The 21060-nt window shown below is 41.1% G+C and overlaps 1 protein-coding gene across 2 annotated transcripts in view; it reads left to right on the forward strand.

The window, feature by feature from the left end:
* The window catches only part of LOC137423448 (RING finger protein 145), a 46378-nt gene extending 27654 nt beyond the window's left edge, over positions 1-18724 (forward strand). For both annotated transcript variants that reach the window (XM_068110636.2, XM_068110638.2), the window contains exons 9-12: positions 4822-4969; positions 5148-5246; positions 12286-12546; positions 17801-18724. In XM_068110636.2, the coding sequence (XP_067966737.1) occupies positions 4822-4969; positions 5148-5246; positions 12286-12546; positions 17801-17932 (640 nt within the window). In that variant the 3' untranslated portion in view covers positions 17933-18724. The remainder of the gene's footprint in view (positions 1-4821; positions 4970-5147; positions 5247-12285; positions 12547-17800) is intronic.
* Positions 18725-21060: the final 2336 nt, after the last annotated feature.

A 21060-nucleotide genomic window follows, 5' to 3' on the forward strand; every position in this document is an offset into this window, starting at 1 on the left:
ACCTTTTGAGATATCCTGCTATGTATCGTTTTTAGCCCTATCTCCCAATGGTGAAGAATCACTTGGAAGATTAAATAATTCTCATATCCGAATCCATATTCAGATCTTCACCAAAATCGAATCGTCCTTGTCAGACACCAAACCGGTCCACCAAGTTTCGTCCAAATCCGTCCATAACTTTTTGAAATATCCTGCTGTGTATCGTTCTTTGGCCCTATCTCCCAATGGTGAAGAATCACTTTAAAAATTCCAGTAGCCGGATCCGAATCCGGATCTTCACCAAAATATAATCATTTTGTCCTTGTCACATACGCTACATCTCTGCCAAATTTCGTCCCAATCTGTCCACAACTGTTTGAGATATTTTGTTCACTTTCTTGCTGACCGTGGTGTAGAGCATATGGAGTGGCCTGCCATGTCCCCGGATATGAATCCGATAGAGAACTTGTGGGCAGAATTAACGCGTGAAATCGACAACTTGGACCAGCAGCCTGCCTCTGTGCATGAATTGCAGCAGGCTATTGTCACTGCATGGCAAGCGATTCCTGTCCAAACCTTGGCAAATCTCGTGAACAGCATGCCTCAACGTGTACGTCCTCTCCTGAATGCTCGTGTGGGTTACACGAAGTACTGAACTGTAATTTTACTGTCCGTAATCCCAGTCGTAATTTAACTTTTGTTTTTGTTAAAAAAAATTTGGCTAATGTGCAAAATAAAGAGATACTTCTGGAAAACGTACAGAAGTTTAACACAGTACTGTCCGTGAATTGAGTTCGATATCAGTTTACATCACTTTCAAGGATCAATTTATTTGCTTCGAAATGTCAAATGTGGTTTTTACTTCTTTTAAAGGTCACATTAACAAAATCAAGAATAATTTCAACATAATTCCAATGAACTTATGGTTCTAAGTCATCTTTAAAAGTAAGTTCACCCCCACAAAAAAAATATTCCATATTAAATGCCAAGTCTTTATATACATGAAAGTCTTTCAAAAAAGAGCACACTGGTCAGTAAAGGAAAATCGATATTCATTTCGTTTTTCAAAAAATAAACTTTTAAAAGGTATTAAATTTCTCTTCACCAACAGTTTATTTTCATTTGGCAACAAGATAATCCTGCAGACAATGGGATGGATACCCACGGATTCAGATTCAGCCCCTTTCTTTGCAAATTTGTTCATGGACATGTACGAGTCTGATAGGGTCCAGAACATGTGCAGGAAAAATCTAACAACTGCTTGAAGGTGTGGAAACATCTTCAGGTTCATTGATGAATTGTTGGCAATTAATGTTTTTTTTGTATTTGATCAGCAACACGATGATATACTGTATATCCAAAATAACTAGGATTTAAAAAGGAAAACCAAACTCCCACTTCAGTTTCTTTTTTTGAATTACAAATCGATATCAATAATAACTAGAACAGCACTCTGTAGAGAGCATACATCTGCCAGGTGAACAGTTTACGTTTTGTATCCCAGAGTAGATCAGAAAATCACAACACAGAATCACATTTAATCAAAATCATCCATCCGCAACTTTTTGAGATATTCTGCTTTTTATTGTTTTTGGCATGATCTCCTAATGGTGAAGAATCACTTTAAAAATTCTAGTACCCGGATCCGAATCCGGATCTTCACTAAACTATAATCATTTCATCCTTGTCACATACGCTACCTCTCGGCCAAATTTCGTCCGAATCCATCTGCAACTTTTTTAGATATCTTGTTCACAAACAAACAAACAGACAGACATACAGGGGTGAAAACATAACCTCCATCCATCCACCTTTGATGGTGGAGGTAATAAATTTTACACCAAATTATTTGATAAACGAGATACTTTTCTATTCCACATTGCAGAAATGCTTTTACTGGACAACAGCATTCCTAAGAAGCTATTCTGTGGTACGGTTGCAGGTGAAACTAGAACGACACTCAGTAGAGAGCATACATTCACCAGGTGAACAATTTATGTTTTGTATCCCAGAGTAGACCAGAAAATCACAATACAGAATCACATTTAATCGAAATCGTCCGTCCATAACTTTTTGAGATATTCTGCTATGTATAGTTTTTGACCCTATCTCCCAATGGTGAAGAATCACTTAAAAAATTATACTAGCCGGATCCGGATCTTCACCAAAATTGAATCGATTTTTCCTTGTCACACACACAACCTGTCCACCAAGTTTCATCCAAATCCATCCACAACTTTTTGAGATATCCTGCTATGTATCGTTTTTGGCCCCATCTCCCAATGGTGAAGGATCACTTAAAAAATTAAATAACTCTCATATCCGAATCCATATTCAGGTCTTCACCAAAATCGAATCGAATTGTCCTTGTCAGACACCCAACCGGTTCACTAAGTTTCGTCCAAATCCGTCCACAACCTTTTGAGGTATCCTGCTATTTATAGTTTTGGCCCGATCTCCCAATGGTGAAGAATCACTTAAAAATTATAGTAGCCGGATCTGAATCCGGATCTTCACCAAAATCTAATCATTTCGTCCTCCTCACATACGCTACAACTCTGCCAAATTTCGTCCGAATCCATCTACAACTTTTTGAGATATCTTGTTCACAAACGGACAAACAGACAGACAGATAGGGGTGAAAACATAACCTCCATCCACCTTTGGTGGTGGAGGTAATAATTATTATGACAGTGGGAGTAACCACATACAGCAGTGAAGTTATCCATCGATTAAAACGGCTTGTCAGACATATACCAACGCAGGAATGAATGAGTGGAGATAAGCAATGATCATGGCTATAGGTACGAGTAGTTTCACCAGAAGGTTTTGATGGTGGAACATGTGTGCCCTGCTGAAACATACGGGGGACAAAGCATGGAAAGAGCAGAAATTTTAAGACCAGAAAGGAGGTAGAAGAAGACAGAGAGACCACCGGCCTGTCTGAGATGGTGAAGTGATAGGCCCATCGACTCAGCTTCAGCGCGGGACATTCCAATAATCTTGAATGCCTTGGTTTCCACGGCGTCAAGTTGGGCAAGATTTCAAGCAAGGGAGCCAACCCAGACGGGAGAGCAGTACTCAATCAAGCTGCAAATGAAGGCCTTATAGTTATAGGTGGATAGGAGTTCAGGTGTGCCAAATTAGGACTATCACAGAGGATGCCCAGTTGGCGGCTGGCTTTGGAGGCCAACCTTGAAATGTGGTTTGGCCAAGAAACGTCATGGCTGATTGTGAGATCCAGGAGTTTGAATGACTTAACATCCACAAGGATTGTTGAGAAAGTAGATAGGAGGGTTTGCCCGACTGTCCTTTTGGAGACGGATAGTGATGGTGAGAGTGTGAGATTTGTCAGGATTGAAAGACATATTCCAAGTGTTTGATCATCTTGTGATTTTGTCAAGGTCTGAAGTGAGGGAAGAGGCTGCAGCCGGCCTGTCTGAAGGATGAAGCATGTCACGGCAGGTAGAAGGTAGAGGGTAGAGGCATCCGCCTTGGAGGATGGATAGGGGACGCCATTTCTCTTTGTAAATGTGTATTGTGTGGCATCATCTCCAGGTGGGGCAGTATTACAAGTCGTCACCGCTCACAGTACAGTAATCCTGTCCCCACATTTTACAGGGTGGTGAGGCGTTTTTTAATTATAAGCGTTAGGCATGTGTTTGCATCATGCACATAACCTGGGTTGTTTTTATTTTATTTTTGTGAGTGATTGAGGCAGCTGTCTGTTGCTTATACACTGCCCAAATAATGGTATGTGTCAGAAGAATGTGTAGCATGCTTGTAACAAGATCGTGCATAGGGTGGGTACTCTGCTAGTACTTTGAAATATATGAACTCGATATACATTTCATTGAGACACCTTGTATCCTACTATATAAAACAAGAGCGAGAATTTCTTTGCCATACATGTCCCATGTGATATTTAAAGTTGGGTCACAAATCTAACCCAGACCAGGCAGCACAAAAGGCAGGTTCATTCAAGGCAGGTTACCATGGATACCTTATACGCACTCCCAAGCTTCGTTTGCTTGTTAATACTCTACCAATTTTTATCCCCATGCCATTTGAAAAAAAATCGGGGATAATGTAATCGGGTCTGTTTGTATGTCCATCCTTCACGCTTCCTGATCGTTTGTATGTTCCTGAACGGTTGGGCCAAAATTTAACCAAATTTGATAGTTATGATCACCACATGGAAAGAAGGTGCAACATAACACTTTTGGGGACGAGGTCAAAAGGTCAAAACCAAAAAAATGCAATTATGGGCACATTTTAAAACATTTTAAATGAAACTTTGCATTTGAAATTAACATTGGGGGATCCCCATTGGGGGTAACAATTTTTTGGATTTGATCCCCGATTCATGCCCAAAGGGGGTGGTGATCTCAGGTCGCATGAGTCAAAGCAGAAAAAAAATTTTAACTCCAAATTTCATATTGGGTCATTCCTGGGGAGGACTTTATGCCATCTTTCAACTTTATTTTAGTTTTGAAGTGTGGGGATTTGTGTTGGCATGCCATCGACTTCACTCTAGTCCCCACTGCGACTCCCCTTCACAATGTAGCTGTATTACACCTGTGCATCTTTGTCTGCCTATTCCCCTCCACCCCTGTGTCATTTAGCTCTTCTATAACCCTTGACTTCTGTGTAGGCGTCTGATGAAACAAACATTTAATCATCTGATGTCAATGGATAGGAATGAAGCCATGGGGTCACTGTGGTCGGCTTAAAATCACAATTGTAGAAAAATTGAAATGATTTGATTGAACTCTAATGATCTTGGATTTTGGTGAATGAAAGTTGACAGTCTCTGAGACCACTGTGTTGTGTCTGGGACAGGGATACTTGGCAACACGCGAAGGCAATAATCCTGACTGTAGTCCTCGGTTTGCTGCCTCACATGCTGCTGTTGGGCATTGTCCAGCCGCAGCATTTCACAAGCTGGTCGCTTGTCCTCATGATTCGAGCTGGTGCTATCACACTGCAGGTGTAAACCTTATGTATAGTGCGATAAATATATAAAAGCATATTCTCCAAACATTAAACCTCCTCGTTGCATCCCATTTTCCTTTCTCTCATTGTCCTTCAATATGAATATTGATTGATTCCACAAGCCAATACCATTACCAATGGCGATGTTCTTTTCTGCCCTTCTTTTGTTCAAGGCTTTTAGTCACATCATTATCTACATCCTTTACATGCAAGAGAAAGCAAGCAAAAGTCGTGCTTTTGATAGGTTGGATGATGTCGTCCATTACTTGCAGGTGAGGAAACCCTACGTGTGGCTAGTAATGTTCTTCACAAAGGGTTTTGGAAGGTGGCCCATTCCATTTGCTAGGATTTCTGGACTATTAAGAAAATTCGTGAAAATTTTTGGTAGATTTATTATTCCCTCCACCACCAAAGGTGGGTGGAGGGAGGTTATGTTTTCACCACTGTCTGACTGTTTGTTTGCAAACAGGATATCGCAAAAAGTTGTGGACATATTTGGATGAAATTTAGTGGAGAGGTTGAGTATGTTACAAGGATGAAATGATTAGATTTTGGTGAAGATCCAGATCCGGATCTGGATGCGAGAATTTTAAAGTGATTCTTCACCATTGAGAGATTGGGGGAAAATGATACACTAAATTGCCAAAAGTATGTGGACACCCAACCATCACACCTGTATATGCTCATCGAACATCTCATTCCAAAATCATGGGCATTAATATGGAGTTGGTCTCCCCTTTGCTGCTATCACAGCCTCCACTCTTCTGGGAAGGCTTTCCACTAGATGTTGGAACATTGCTGTGGGGATTTGCTTCCATTCAGCCACAAGAGCATTAGTGAGGTCGGGCACTGATGGTGGGCGATTGGGCCAAGCTTGCAGTCGGTGTTCCAATTCATCCCAAAGGTGTTCAACGGGGTTGAGGTCGGGGCTCTGTGCAGGCCAGTTAAGTTCTTCAAAACTGATCTCGACAAACCATTTATGTATGGACTTCGCTTTGTGCACAGGGGCATTGTCATGTTGAAACAGGAAAGGGCCTTCCCCAAACTGTTGCCACAATGTTGAAAGCACACAATCGTCTAGAATGCCATTGTATGCTGAAGCGTTAAGATTTCCCTTCACTGGAACTAAGGGGTCTAGCCCGAACCATGAAAAACAGCCCCAGACCATTATTCCTCCTCCACCAAACTTTACAGTTGGCACTATGCATTCGGGCAGGTAGCGTTCTCCTGGCATCCGCCAAACCCAGATTTGTCCGTCGGACTGCCAGATGGTGAGGCGTAATTCATCACTCCGTATAACGCATTTCCACTGCTCCAGAGTCCAATGGTGGCAAGCTTTACACCACTCCAGCTGACGCTTGGCATTGCGCATGGTGATCTTAGACTTGTGTGCGGCTGCTCGGCCATGGAAACCCATTTCATGAAGCTCCCGACGAACAGTTGTTGTGCTGATGTTGCTTCCAGAGGCAGTTTGGAACTCAGTTGTGAGTTTTGCAATCGAGGACAGACGATTATTACGCGCTACGTGCTTCAGCACTCGGCGGTCCCGTTCTGTGAGCTTGTGTGGCCTACCACTTTGCGGCTGAGCTGTTGTTTCTCCAAGCTGCTGAGCTGTTGTTGTTGTTGACGTTTCCACTTCACAATAACAGCACTTACATTTGACCCGGGCAGCTCTAGCAGGGCAGAAATTTGACGAACTAACTTGTTGGAAAGGTGGCATCCTATGATGGTGCCATGTTGAAAGTCACTGAGCTCTTCAGTATGGCCCATTCTACCTCCAATGTTTGTCTATGGAGATTGCATCACTGTGTGCTTGATTATATGTACCTGTCAGCAATGGGTGTGGCTGAAACAGCCAAATTCACTCATTAGAAGTGGTGTCCGAATACTTTTGGCCATGTAGTGTATATTGCATGATATCTCAAAAGGTTGTGGATGGATTGGGACAAAACTTGGTGGACAGTTTGGGTGTGTGACAAGGAACAATTGACTAAATTTGCTGAAGATTCTAATCTGGATCCAGATCAGAGAATTAAATAAATTGATTCTTCACCATTGAGTGAATATGAATGAATGATCGTTTTAAGGCCATTTCTTCCCCGCTAGAGCAGGGGTTGGCCTTGCGGGCTTCAGCAAATTTAGAATCTTCAGCAAATTTAGTCAATTGTTCCTTGTCACCATATGGTGAATATGTCAATATGGTGAAATATGGTCAATATGGTGAAAACCAATATGTAGAATGATGTATCAAAAAGTTATAGACAAAATCAGACGTAACTTGGTGGACAGAGTGGGTGTGTGACGAGGACTAATCAATTCGATTTTGGTGATGATTCGAATACGGATCTGAATACGAGAATTTTTTTGATTTTTAAGTGATTCTTCACCATTGAGCAATAGGGCCAAAAACGATACATGGTATGGTGTTTCGGAGTTGTGGATAACATGACAAAACTTGGTGGATGGGTTGGTTATGCGACAAGAACAAACCAATTGGAATTTAGTTCAGGTCCAAATCCATATCTTGACCTATCAGTGGGATACAAAACGTAAACTGTTCAACCTGGCGGAGGTATGTGCTCGACCGAATGCCGTTCTAGTTGTAATGAAATCACTGGTCATCGAATGCCCACCCTATCCTTTTAAGTCCCATTGAGTTTTCAAGCAATAGTACAAAGTACTATCGAGATGAATGTTCAATATTTATACACCCAATAATCCATGAACTGATTCTTAAGTGAGGTTAATTCTTTGCTATGATGAAGACAACTAGACATGATCCAAATCTTCTCTTTTGATTGTGGCAGTAAAGTAATTGAGTGCAGCATTCGATTCTCTAAAAGTTGATCTCTAAAATAATATTAAAAGGTGTTAAGAAGTCGATTTTGAGGAAGAGGAACGACAGGCGTGCTTTTTATTGTGAGGCAGTTGCAGGAGAAGTATATGGAGAAGAGGAAGAAGTTGTTTCTTGGGTTTGTTGATCTGGAGAAAGCATTCAATAGGGTTCCACGTGAAGTATTGACATGGGCATTGAGGAAGTTAGAAGTGGAGGAATGGTTGATCAGAGTAGTGATGGCAATGTACAAAAGAGCGCGCACAGCTGTAAGGATGAAGGACGGGAACAGTGGTGAGTTTGAGGTGAAGGTGGGAGTGCATCAGGGGTCGGTACTAAGTCCACTACTATTTGTAGCTGTGATGGAGGTGCTGGCTCAGAACGTAAAGGAGGGTTTACCGTGGGAGTTGTTGTATGCAGATGATCTGGTGTTGATTGCAGAAAGTATGGATGGACTGAAGGAGAAGATGAACAAGTGGAAGGAATGTATGGAGACAAAAGGTCTGAAGGTGAATATCGGAAAAACGAAGGTGATGGCAAGTGGTAAAGCATGTGGTGAGGTGGAAAGAACTGGGAAGTGGCTGTGTGCTGTGTGCAGGAAGGGTGTCGGAGTGAATTCCATTCAATGTACAATGTCCGCTGAGTTGGTTTATCAAAAATGTAGTGGCTTGAGAGGGTCATTAATCAGTGTGGCAGCTACATTCAAGTGTAAGGTATGCACAGAGGGAGCTGCAGATGGAGGAAATGTTGAGTTGGATCTTGGAGACGGCGTGAAGCTGGAAGGTGTGAAAACATTTTGTTACCTAGGAGACATGCTGAATGGAGAAGGTGGATCAGACTCGGCAACAGTTGCTCGAGTGAGATGTGCATGGAAGAAGGTTCGGGAACTGAGTGGCGTGCTGACGAGGAGGGGAGTGTCGTTGGAGCTGAAGGGAAAGGTGTATGCTGCATGTGTGAGAAGTGTTGTGATTTATGGGAGCGAGACATGGGTAATGAACGTAGAGCAGCAACGAAGGCTGGAAAGGGTGGAAATGCGAATGGTTCGATGGATGTGTGGAGTATCGTTGAGAGAGAGGAAGACAAATGATGAATTGCGAAAGATGATGGGAATAGAGCCTGTGATTGATGCTGTGAAGAGAAACAGGTTGAGATGGTTTGGTCATGTGTTGAGGAAGGATGAAAGTGACTGGTTGAGAAGAGTGATGGAAATGAATGTAGAAGGAAGTAGAGGACGGGGAAGACCGAGAAAGAATTGGCTAAAGATGGTCGAAGAAGAAATGCGGGCAAGTGGGTTAACAAGGGGAGATGCAGAAAATAGGGCAAAATGGAGAACATTGTCATGGGGACCGCAAGGCTAACCCCCGCTCTTGCAGGGAAAATGGTCTTAAAATGCCTGTTGTTGTTGTTCTTTAAGAAGTCGATTTTGGTATATTTTCAAAAGTGATGTGTCAACTTGTATGCTGAACTCTTTCCAGAAGACTTACAATCCCCACTGGCTTTAATATCCTCAGCTAAGTGGAAGAGCTAAACATGCACTGACGAGCTTTTATGAAAACAAATAACGAATTACATGAGTTGCTTCCCCTGCTGAGGCCTGGCTCTGTAAAGCAGACATTCTCAAGAGACAAATGGTGCAGAATTTCCCTCACTAGAATCAACGCAGCGAGTGGCTTCATTTATCAGTCTTGAGCAGTGTAACAGATAACCAACCCCCTTCTGGCTTTGTAATTACAACCTGTGCCATGGGGGGTTTGAATGCACCTTTAGTGTCCATGCGAAAACCTAATTATTTTTGAGAAGAAAAGAATGGGATCAATTTTCTTTTCTGCAAGAGCAAGGTTAAGTTGACAGTGGAGGTATCAGGGCAACAATTTGGCACAACCGGCAAGGGGATAAATAAAAGGGAAAGAGAGGGGAAGGGCAAGAGGGAGAGGGATAAAGAGAACAAACAATGAAATCAGCAATTAAGCAGGTGTTGGGTTTGGAAGGGTTAATGGGGTAATAAATATCACGGGTCAAGATTGGGGATGGCATGACGTGGTGGTACACCACCTGCTTTGAAGCCCTGGGTTCTATTTTTTTTATTTTCAGGAAATGTGATTTTGAATTTTCTTTTCTTCTTTCCTCTTTATCTGCAAACATCATATGGATATGTTTAGTGTTTTTATTTATTTACTAGTGAATCAGAGTAAACTGACTGTTAAAATTATTTCTTATCCAACCCATCCTTCACTTCAGCTGTATTCACCACCCTCCGCCCTGCCGCTTCCTCCTCTACATGCCAACATTCACGGATTTTGTAGTTGGTATACAGGTGTTCATTTAACACGTTTGGCCATGCATGTTCTAATCATGTAGTTCAATTGTGAAGTCATTGTCAACACAAACGACTCCTATTTAAATTAGCTGTTTTACACACACACTACTCCATTTCAGGTCCACATATAGGTAGTGGACAAAAAAATTTTAAGCACCAATCTAAAGTTGTTTAATAGGGCGTTGTGCCACCACGTGCCGCCAGTACTGCTTGTATTTGCCATGGCATAGAGTCAACCAGTGTCTGAAATTGTGCAGGAGGAATTCAGCAGCATTATTTCACGAGAAAGTTGATCAACTTTGAAGGAGGTATAAAACACTGTCTCAGGTGTCGTTCCAGAATATGTCATAAATGCTCGATTGGGTTCAGATCTGGTGACTGAGAAGGCCATGACATATGTATAACATCAGTGTCATGCTAATCAAACCATTGGACAACCACACATGCTCTGTGGATGGGGTGTTGTCATCCTGCTAGACACCCCTCCTGGTCGGAAAGAAATGCTGTAACATGGGGTGAAAATGATCACTCAGTACCATTAGGTAGCGATTGGCATTGACCTTGCCCTCTAACGGAATGACTGCATCCAAACCATGCCAGGTAAATGCACCCACAGCATTACAGAACCACCAGAGTCCTTCACTGTTGGAACCAACCACTCAGGGTGTAGATTTTCTACAGGTTGGCATCACATGTGCACTCGTCCGTTTGTCCAGAACATGGTGAAGGATGATTGATCTAATCACATCACATTTCTCCACTGCTCGATAGTCCATTCCCTGTGCTCCTTGCACCACTAGACTTGCAAAAGTGCATTGACAGGTGTGGTGAGCCTTTTATGCACTGCAACCCAACTATGGTATCCCACTCTCTGGAGTTCTCAGCAGACCATTTTTGATGGAAGTGGCTGCTGGTGCTCCAGGTTGAAATTTAGTCAATCGTTCTGTAGTTGCTCGCCTGTGTTGCGTTGCGTTGCACTTCAAATTAATGCACAGATAGCATGATCCTGGATTATGCGCTTCCGCCCACTGTTGCCCTTTCCTGATGTCTTTCCCTCAGAGTTCCATGCCGACATCACCTTAGACACCGTTGCTCATGAAAGCATCAGAAGGTTGAGCTGTCTTTGTCACTGAAGCTCCTGCCAAACGCACCCCAACAATCACCCCTCTTTGAAAGTCACTGAGGTGTCCTCTTGCAGCCACGGTGCTGGCCATGATTATATGCAACCAGGCCTGCATAACATATTCCCCTCGGCATACTGGGATGTTATTTGCTTAATTACCTCCGCCACCAAAGGTGGATGGAGGTTATGTTTTCACCTCTGTCTGTCTGTTTGTCCGTTTGTGAACAAGATATCTCAGAAAGTTGTAGATGGATTCGGACAAAATTTGGCAGAGATGTAGCGTATGTGACGAGGACAAAATGATTAGATTTTGGTGAAGATCCGGATTCGGATCTGGCTATGAGATATTTTAAAGTGATTCTTCACCATTGGGAGATAGGGCCAAAAGCGATACATAGCAGGATATCTCAAAAAGTTGTGGACGGATTTGGACAAAACTTGGTGGACCGGTTGGGTGTCTGGCAAGGACGATTCGATTCGATTTTGATGAAGATCTGAATATGGATTTGGATATGAGAATTATTTAATTTTTTAAGTGATTCTTCACCATTGAGTGATAGGGCTAAAACCAACATATAGCAGGATATCTCAAAAAGTTATGGACGGATTTCGATGAAACTTGGTGGAGAGGTTGTGTGTGACAAGGACGAATCGATTCAATTTTGGTGAATATCCGCATCCAGATCTGGTTAGTAGAATTTTTAAAGTGATTCTTCACCATTGGGAGAAAGGGCCAAAAATTATATATAGCAGGATATCTCAAAAAGTTGTGGACGGATGATGTTGATTAAATGTGATTCTGTATTGTGATTTTCTGGTCTACTCTGGGATACAAAACGTAAACTGTTCACCTGGCGGAGGTATGCTCTCTACTGAGTGCCGTTCGAGTTAACACATGGGCAACACCTTTGTGGAAGCCTTTGCTTTCAATATACTTGGTGTCACTCATTTACCCAGGTGTTTCCATTTTTTGGCCACCAGCTGTAGGATCCTTTTGTATGTGGATCAAAATAACTAGTTGCTTTTTGTCTGTTACAGGGTGCTTGCCATGGTGCCACCTTGCTTTCCCGGCTTGCTGTGGTACTTTTAGGGTTCACTGGTTGGAGTTCTGGCTATGTTCCTTTCTTTGTCATCGCCCTGCTGGCATTCTACACATATTTGAATGTTTGGCTGCCGGCACATCATGGATGGTGCAGCATTCGGCGCAGGCAGCATGCAGAGAAACTTATCCGGTCGATGCCCACAATGGAGACATTGCAAGGACAGCGGTCGCTAGAAATCTGTCCTATCTGCTATCAGGTGATGCAAATATAACCCCCACAGGACATTTCAACAATTCCATCATTGTTTTACTCGTTCCCCTTCCCGGAGGGGACTATAGGTTTGCTTGCCATCTGTCTCTGTCTGTCGGTCCGTCCCACTTGTGCTTTTCTGCACTTTTTTCATACCATTTAACATGTTCAACTGAAATTTGGAACATGGCATTATTATGACAATTTACGGAACAAGTTACGTGCTAAAAGACAACATGCTAAAACACTCAGAATAAATTACAGGCCAATTAATTTACACCATCAGTGTGCTAATGCATATAACCCTTATTCACATGTGTTTGTTGTCCATAAACATATGCAACGTTTGCAGGTTTTTAGGACATGTTTTTTTGAGGAATAATTGTCATCTGATACCTGAATGGTAAGTCTGATTTGGATGTACACCACTGGTCAAAAGTTTTAGAACACCTCAATTTTTTCAGTTTTTATTGAAATTTACACAGTTTAATGTCCAGTGAATAACCTGAAATGCTACAAAGTTAAGCAGTAAACTGCTCGAGGTTAAAAAAAAAAGAAGGTTTTGGTTAGCAAAAACGGGAAAATAATGTAAATTGCACAGTTATATTGTAAAAAAAAAAAGGCCTTCTTCAGGGAACAAGTAATGGGTTAACAACTTACAGCTGTTCTGCAGCGATGTAAGTAAATTAAGCCTTGAAAGTTGATGCAAACAATTCCTATAGGTGTCCCAACCTCTGCTGATTACTTGATTACAAACCCCCTGTCTGTATAAAAGCAGTATTGGAACAGACTGTTATTACATCATCTGAAGCATTATTTGGACAACATTGCACTGCAGGAAGTAGTATATTGGAAAGTGGAAACTGGAGGAAACTCTGACAGGAAGAGGTCTGGCAGACCCAAAGCCAGAACAGAATCAGAAGACAAGTTTCTGAGAGTCAACAGCTTGCGTGATAGGTGGCTCACAGGACAACAGCTTCAAGCACAGCTTAACACTGGTCAAAGTAAGCAAGTCTCAGTTTCAACTGTGAAGAGAAGACTTCGAGCTGCAGGTTTGACAGGTCGAGTGGCAGTAAGAAAGCCATTGCTAAGATGGCAAAATAAGAAAAAGAGGCTTTTCTGGGCCATGAAGCACCGCCAGTGGACTACTGAAGACTGGAAGAAGGTCTTATGGACCGATGAATCAAAATTTTAAATCTTTGGTTCATCACACAGGGATTTTGTATGCCGTGGAGTAGGCGAAAGGATGGTTCCTCAGTGTGTGACACCAACTGTCAAACATGGAGGAGGAAGCGTGATGCTCTGGGGCTCTTTTGCTGGATCCAGAGTCGGCGACTTGCACAAAGTGACAGACACCCTGAACCAAAAGGGCAACCACAGCATTTTGCAGTGCCATGCAATACCCTCTGGTATACGCCTAGTTGGTCAGGGGTTCATCCTACAGCAAGATAATGACCCTGAACACACCTCCAGGCTATGTCAAAACAACCTTTGAGGAAAAGAACAAGACGATGGGCTTCAAATCATGGAATGGCCAGCACAGTCTCCAGACTTCAACCCCATCGAGCTGGTTTGGGATGAACTGGACAGAAGGGTGAAAGCAAAGCAACCTACAAGTGCAACACATTTGTGGGAACTTCTGCAACAGTGTTGGGAAGAACTTCCCGAACAATATTTGATTTCCAATGGAGAAAGAATGCCACGAGTGTGTTCGGCGGTTATATCTGCAAAAGGTGGCTACGTTGCTGAATCAAAAATTTAAATTAAATTTTGTTAAACAAAATGATTCTATGATTTCTTTTTTATCTCCAATTGTTTATTTGTTCTATGCTTAATTTCAGAGTACATCGAGACATTAAACTACGTAAATTTCAATAAAAACTGGAAAAATTGAGGTGTTCTAAAACTTTTGACCAGTAGTGTATGTGGTATCAAAATTGCAAAAAATGTCGAGGGGGGCCGCCCAGGACCTTCCCCACTCCCCAGTGGAGTTAGGGTGTATAGAGCAGTTTAATAGGTCCTTCCATGGCATGGTATTCTAATTACAAAATAAATAACAAAAACAATGATAACATTGTAACAAAGCATTTATTAATTAATACTAACAATATTAAAAATAATAACTAGAAATGCCACTTTATAACTGCTGGCAGTGATGCTTTGATACAACCCCACTTTGATACGACCCGCTTTGATTGGACACGTGACACATGACGTCTCTAAAAAAAAATTGGATTCAAAAAATTCACTGCAAAGGGATTTTAAAAACTCAGATTCAAAATAGCTTTTAAAAATGCCTGCTAGACCATACGATCGACGACATTTGGATTATATCAAACCATATTCCGAAACACTCGTTAATCATGTGCGTGAAGTTTCACATCGATCTTGTAAGCTGTTGTGGAGAAGATAAAATTGTAAGGTTTCTTCTTCAAATCATTAAAGCATTTTGGCTGCCAGACCTTGCGAACGATCACGTTGAAATTTTAAACAGGTATTCCCCTTGACAACTCGATGTTATTTGCAAAGTTTGACTCCAATGGCTTAAGCCATTTCAACATTTCTTTTTTTTAAATAACCCAACTTCAAAAAAGGTAATAATTATGGCTGCCAGACCATGCATCCAGCAGGATGCAATTTAAAACATATATTCCCTATAACTGCTAGATCATAATTGGGAGGTTTCACGTCGATCGATGAAGCGGTTCAAGAGAAGGAATTAAAAACAAAATTATCGTTCAAACCTTCATGGCTGCCAGACCATGTGATCTATTACTTAATCCTTTGCAAGATATATTCCGCAATGATAGTAGATCATGTGTGTGGAATTTCACATCAATCTGCCAAAGTGTTCTGGAGAAGAGGATTTTAAAAAGTTTATTCTTCAAAAACGTGTAGCTGCCAAACCATGTGACCTATGACGACCTATGACATCATGGCCAGTATGTGGGGTTGACAAATTTCCTGACATAATATTAATGTCATTCCCTAATTTTAAGGGTGTAGTACTGGTGAACAGGTGATTTTTTTTTTTTTTTTAATTAGCTGAACAGTTTCCTTATAGTCTTATAAACAAGAATCATGCTATTAGAGGTCATAGAAGTACCCCTAATTATTGAAAAATTCAAATTTCAATTCAATTCAATATAATATTTTGCATGAAATTTGTTATAACTTGGGAAATGCATCATTCTTTTGGGCTGAAATTTGGACAGGATATTCAGAATATCACTTCCTTTAAAATGATGAAGGCTTTTGTTTATAGGAGTAGCCATTGTGGATTTATTGAAGGACAACCAAGTTTTATCTGGTAATTGGCATATTTAGCTAATTAGTGAACATTTGACATAATTTCACAAAATCCTCTCATCAGGTAGTAGAGTAACACATGTATAATACATGTACCAAGTTTTGTGTGAAAAGAATGATAGGTGACATAGAAGATATAAGTAGAAATGTGTTCTTTGTTTTTCCTTGTTTTTTATTGATGGTCTAATTTATGCAAATTATATGCATGTAATATGACAAAGAAGCGTTGAAACTGGTCTGAGTTAAAGCCAAGATTAGATCTTTCAAGAAAAACTGAAAATTAGATATTAACTTGACTTTGTTTTTGTGTAAAGGCCTCTCAAAGGTACCTATGTAGTTTTCTCAATTATTTCACCAGTACTACACCCTTAAGGTAATGACCTCATTATAGACATTTTAACATTGTTTACCATAACTCGACAATGATTTGTCCAAGTGGAACAACATTACCCTATCTAGATAGCTCAGAGCAAGGTGCATTTGCACTTAATTTACATCACACCCCTCTGGGTTAAAGATCAAGGTTTTACTACACCCCTATATGTATTAAACCACCATTTAGATTTTTCTGCCAATGAAATTCTTCATTCCCCTGCTATGAAAAAGGACTGTTATTATGAAATTCCAAGGCCTGAAAAAATGAAGCATTTTGCCAATGCGGAATCTCAAAGACTGCCTGGCCTTCCAAGATATTTTTGTATCATAATAGTGTACCTGCACCGAAGTTGTGCACCTATTATTTGATTAGTGTCCTTAAACTACTTTATAGCTCGTCCCCCACTCAGAGGGAGAAGACAGGGTTTTGCAATCGTGTGTGTGGGGAAGGGGAAGAGATATACCACATATACATCTTTTGGGAGGGTGGGGGGGGGGGGTGCTTTGACAGGCCCCTCCATTTTGTGGGAGGGGGGGGGGGGGGGAGGGAAGGAGAACAAATTTACCTGTGCAAAGAGTGCTTTAACCTCAGCATTGCCGAGGAAATTGTAATACCCTCTCCCACCACCACCAGGTATGCCCCTCCTTACCCTCACACTCCTGCGTGAGCCGGTGGATACATACCTATGTTACCCCCCACTCAAAGTTGTATTTGTACCCTGAGTTTGGAATTTATAACTTAAAATATGTGGCAGTGTATAAGTAACAAAGGCAGACAGACAGCCACAGTGAGACAATGGCATTGATGTATTGTGTGTGTGTGTGTGTGTGTGTGTGTGTGTGTGTGTGTGTGTGTGTGTGTGTGTGTGTGTGTGTGTGTGTGTGTGTGTGTGTGTGTGTGTGTGTGTGTGTGTATATATATATATATATATATATATATATATATATATATATATATATATATATATATATATACAGTATATATATATATAAGCAGTACGCATGTTTTTGCTTCCTCTACATAACACGGGTTATTTGTCTTTTCGTGAGCGATTGAGGCAGCGGTGTGTTGCCTATACACCTCCCGAATAAAGGAATGCGTCAGAAGAACGTGTTGCACGCTTGGAATAAGATTGGCTATCGGCAAATCTAAGGCAAATAAGGCTGCCAATAAAAATTTATTATGCTCTGCTCATATGAATGAATGAAATTAAATCTGATGAGATGCCTCCCTGTCCTTCAAGACAAGACAACATGGGAAGGTAAAAGGAGTCAAAGGCAACATGGAGTACACTTTTAAACTCACCAATACTTTTCTAATCTCCTTCATGTAGGGCCACAGTAGGTTGTTGCAGGTGGAGAGATCTGGACCTATTGGAGGCTTTCACAGTGGTTCTCATATTATGTCCAGCATATTCAGCCAAGATAAGCTTTTGACACAGTTCGATAGATTTCTTGCCCACTTTTGAATCCGTTGGCTGGCCGCTCAGACTCAATTGGTGCATGGCCTATAGTGAACTGATTGTTGTCCTGAAATGTAAACTTTTGCCGTTGTTTCTTTTGTTTCCTCTACACAGGAAATTAAATCAGGCGTGAAGACTCAATGTGGCCATTTCTACCACGTTTGCTGCCTTCAGAAGTGGCTAGGCTTGCAGGTTGTGTGTCCAATGTGCCATCGAAATTTGGAGCAAGAAGCTTCTGAACGGTGATGGCAAAATAATATTTTGAAGTCAAATTTCTCGCTTGTTTGGCTGATATGGAAACACGATGGCATTTTTTGTGCACTAGATGTCTCTGATGTTTCTATGGCATTATTTGTATACAAACATAAAGTAAAAACTGTACATAATTTTTAAAACGAGATATTTTATTATTACTATTATTATTTTGAAAGTCTGATGCCAAAAGTGTGGTGACTTCAATTATTTATTTTTGTAAGTCATGTAAATGTTGAATGTACATTTACAACATTTGCCAAAAGCCAAAACAGATGCCAAAAGTGCATTTACAACATGTAAATGTTGAATGATTGAGATTTTGGGGAGGGGTTAGTGAACCATTGCACCACCACTAGTTAAAAAAGAAGAGTTTGTTTGCTTTAACTTTAAAAAAGTTACCAGATTTATATTTGTATGCAAGTTTTGCATAAAAGGCATTTCAATTTGTTAACTATTTGTGACTAAATCTCATGGGATTTGTACAAACTATGAATTGAAGTGGACAACAAGGCAACAAATGCTTTCATGTTATAGATCTGAAATGCTCCCTTTGGTGAGGATTGAAGAAATATTCACTCTGTACACCTCATTAAAAACTATTTCTGTCTGTTTATCCAACATGAATGATGATGTCATTGTTCATCCTGTGAAACATTTGGTACCTACCCTACCATGTATGTAGAAAGCAGACATTAGCTGAGTTCATTTAATTGTTTTGTGTGACTGACGTGTTTTTTTCTGTATAATTATTTACATTTACAAAAATAAATGAATCTGTTTCTAGATTTTTGCTTCCATGTTTCACTGAAACCTTGGCTTCATAAAGCAATCTACACAATAGTCAAAGCTGAGAGGTTGAGAAATCTGGACCATGATGCTGAACCATTCATTCATCAGCTAGCATAAGGCCCCTTCACTGTTGCGTGACCAGGATCCACATGCCACATCGTATATTGCCGAGTGGATGTTTGCCACATACTGTTTGTGGTCCACACTAACAGAACTGGAGAGGCAGCCGGGACAGTTACACACTATAAAGCACAACCTATTCTGGCTCTGTGTAGGCTGACAAAGCAGATCCTGCTCCTCACAGGAGCTCCTCGTAGGAGCAGGAACTGCTTTGTCAGCTTGCACAAAGTGAGGGCTTGTGCTTTTTAACCATTATCAGCTGTTTGGTGTACTCGCTCGGAGGCTGTGTGGCTTTATCGTTAGGAAACGAGCTATTCTGTATCCAAGCCTTTGCTGTAGGTCTGAGTCCAATATTTGCTTGACTGTGCAGATGAAAACTTAATTTATTTTGTTGCAAATTGTGACTTTTTATCAAGTCTAATGCGGTAGAAATGAGTACATTTGGACTCTAATTCAAAACCATGGGACTCTGCTATGAATCACCGTTAAATACAAATGACACCGTTGGCTTTGCGTCTCCCAAATATAAGGATGAGGGTCTCTGAGATGCAGGCTGTAGGCTCATTAAAAACATAAAAAATTATCTGATGGTACAACTAGACAGAGTTTTTGGCACATTGGATTCGCTGAATTCAAATCCAACATCTTAAGATTTATTCCTACTTTTACTATTACCACTACTACTTGTACTACTTTAATGCCCTAAATATGCCAACCTTCTTGTGTGGTTAGCAGGGGAATGTTTTCAGCTCAAGTCCTGCACATCCTCTCTCTGCCCTTTTCATTTTATCATTTGCGCTCGGTCATCTTCCATCTGCTTGGAAATCTTCTAACATCGGTCAAAGTCAGCCGCTGACTCGGCATCATCAAATCCTTCCTTTTCTCCAACAACGCCATCTCAGATCATCAATCTGGTTCCAGACCAGGTCACTCCACCTTGGACATGCTGCTTCTACTCACCCAACAATGGATGGAGGCCCTCAATGTCAAATATGAGATCAGGACCGTTTCTCTGGACATATCTCATGCTTCTGATGCATTCCGGCATTCCACCTTACTCTCCAAACCCTCTGCCTATGGCATCCAAAGCCAACTCCACACATGGCTGAGTAACTTTCTCTACTCTCAGAGCCAAAGTAGGGCTCTAACTGGAATCCTTTCATCTCCTCTTCCTTTCAAGGCTGGAGTACTGCAAGGCAGTGTTCTGGGGCCAGTCCTATTCCTGATCTTCATCAATGATCTCTCTTACTCTCTGGAAAATCCTCTTTATCTATTTTCTGATGACTCCACCCTCTGCCATGACATCCCTCATTCTTCCGACAGGTAGGCTGCAGCTCCTTCCCTCTCTTCACCCCTTGAAAAAAAAATCACAAGCTGGTCAAATACTTGGAACATGTCTTTCAATCCTGACAAATGTCACACTCACTATCTCTTTCCAAAAGAACTGTCTTACACTACCCCCCCCCCCCCTTCCCCCCCTGCATCCACTTTTTTCTGGAGGTTATATTTGTCTAAAAGAGGGGAAAATATAGCTATTTGAAATTCTTTGCGACTCCATGAAGATCTGTATTAAATATACTTCAATGCAGATGTTCATGTTGATTTTAAATATTACTGGAATGGAAAAATAAAGTCACTGACTATATTGCATCAAGAAAATTTAAATGTAAATGCAAAATAACCAATCGGCAGCTTTTCAAAAGCAGCGTGGGAAATGGCACCATAGACAGGAGACAGACACTGTGCTTTACTCTATATGTATGTGTTGCATTGCACTTAAACTTAATGCACAGACAGACAGACAGACACCATGCTTTACTATATATGTATGTGTTGTGTTGCACTTCAAATTGAGATCTCACGAGATCTTGCGGGGGGAGGTCACGGTTTTTAGAAGCTGTCCCGATCTTCACGCACGCTCGAAGTTAAGTAATTGTTCACAATTGTATTTTTGTCGAAACTGTATTTATCTTACGTGTGTGTACCTATAGTGCATCCCTTGGAAGATTATCGGTGTTAATCTTTCGTACCTGTATAGAGTGGTCGAGTATTGCGTGCCGTGATATATTGCGGCCTGGTTCTTTAAGCTTCCTACCTGGAGGCTTTGTTTTCTCTGAGTGGTTGATTGTGGTCCTTCTACTCTCGTTCTCTGTTTTTTCCCAGTCTTTTCACCCCATACTTCCTTGTTTAAAATCTCAACTAAAAAAAAA

This window comes from Myxine glutinosa, chromosome 3, assembly GCF_964187855.1.
Source record: "Myxine glutinosa chromosome 3, kmMyxGlut1.1, whole genome shotgun sequence".
Classification (NCBI taxonomy): domain Eukaryota; kingdom Metazoa; phylum Chordata; class Myxini; order Myxiniformes; family Myxinidae; genus Myxine; species Myxine glutinosa.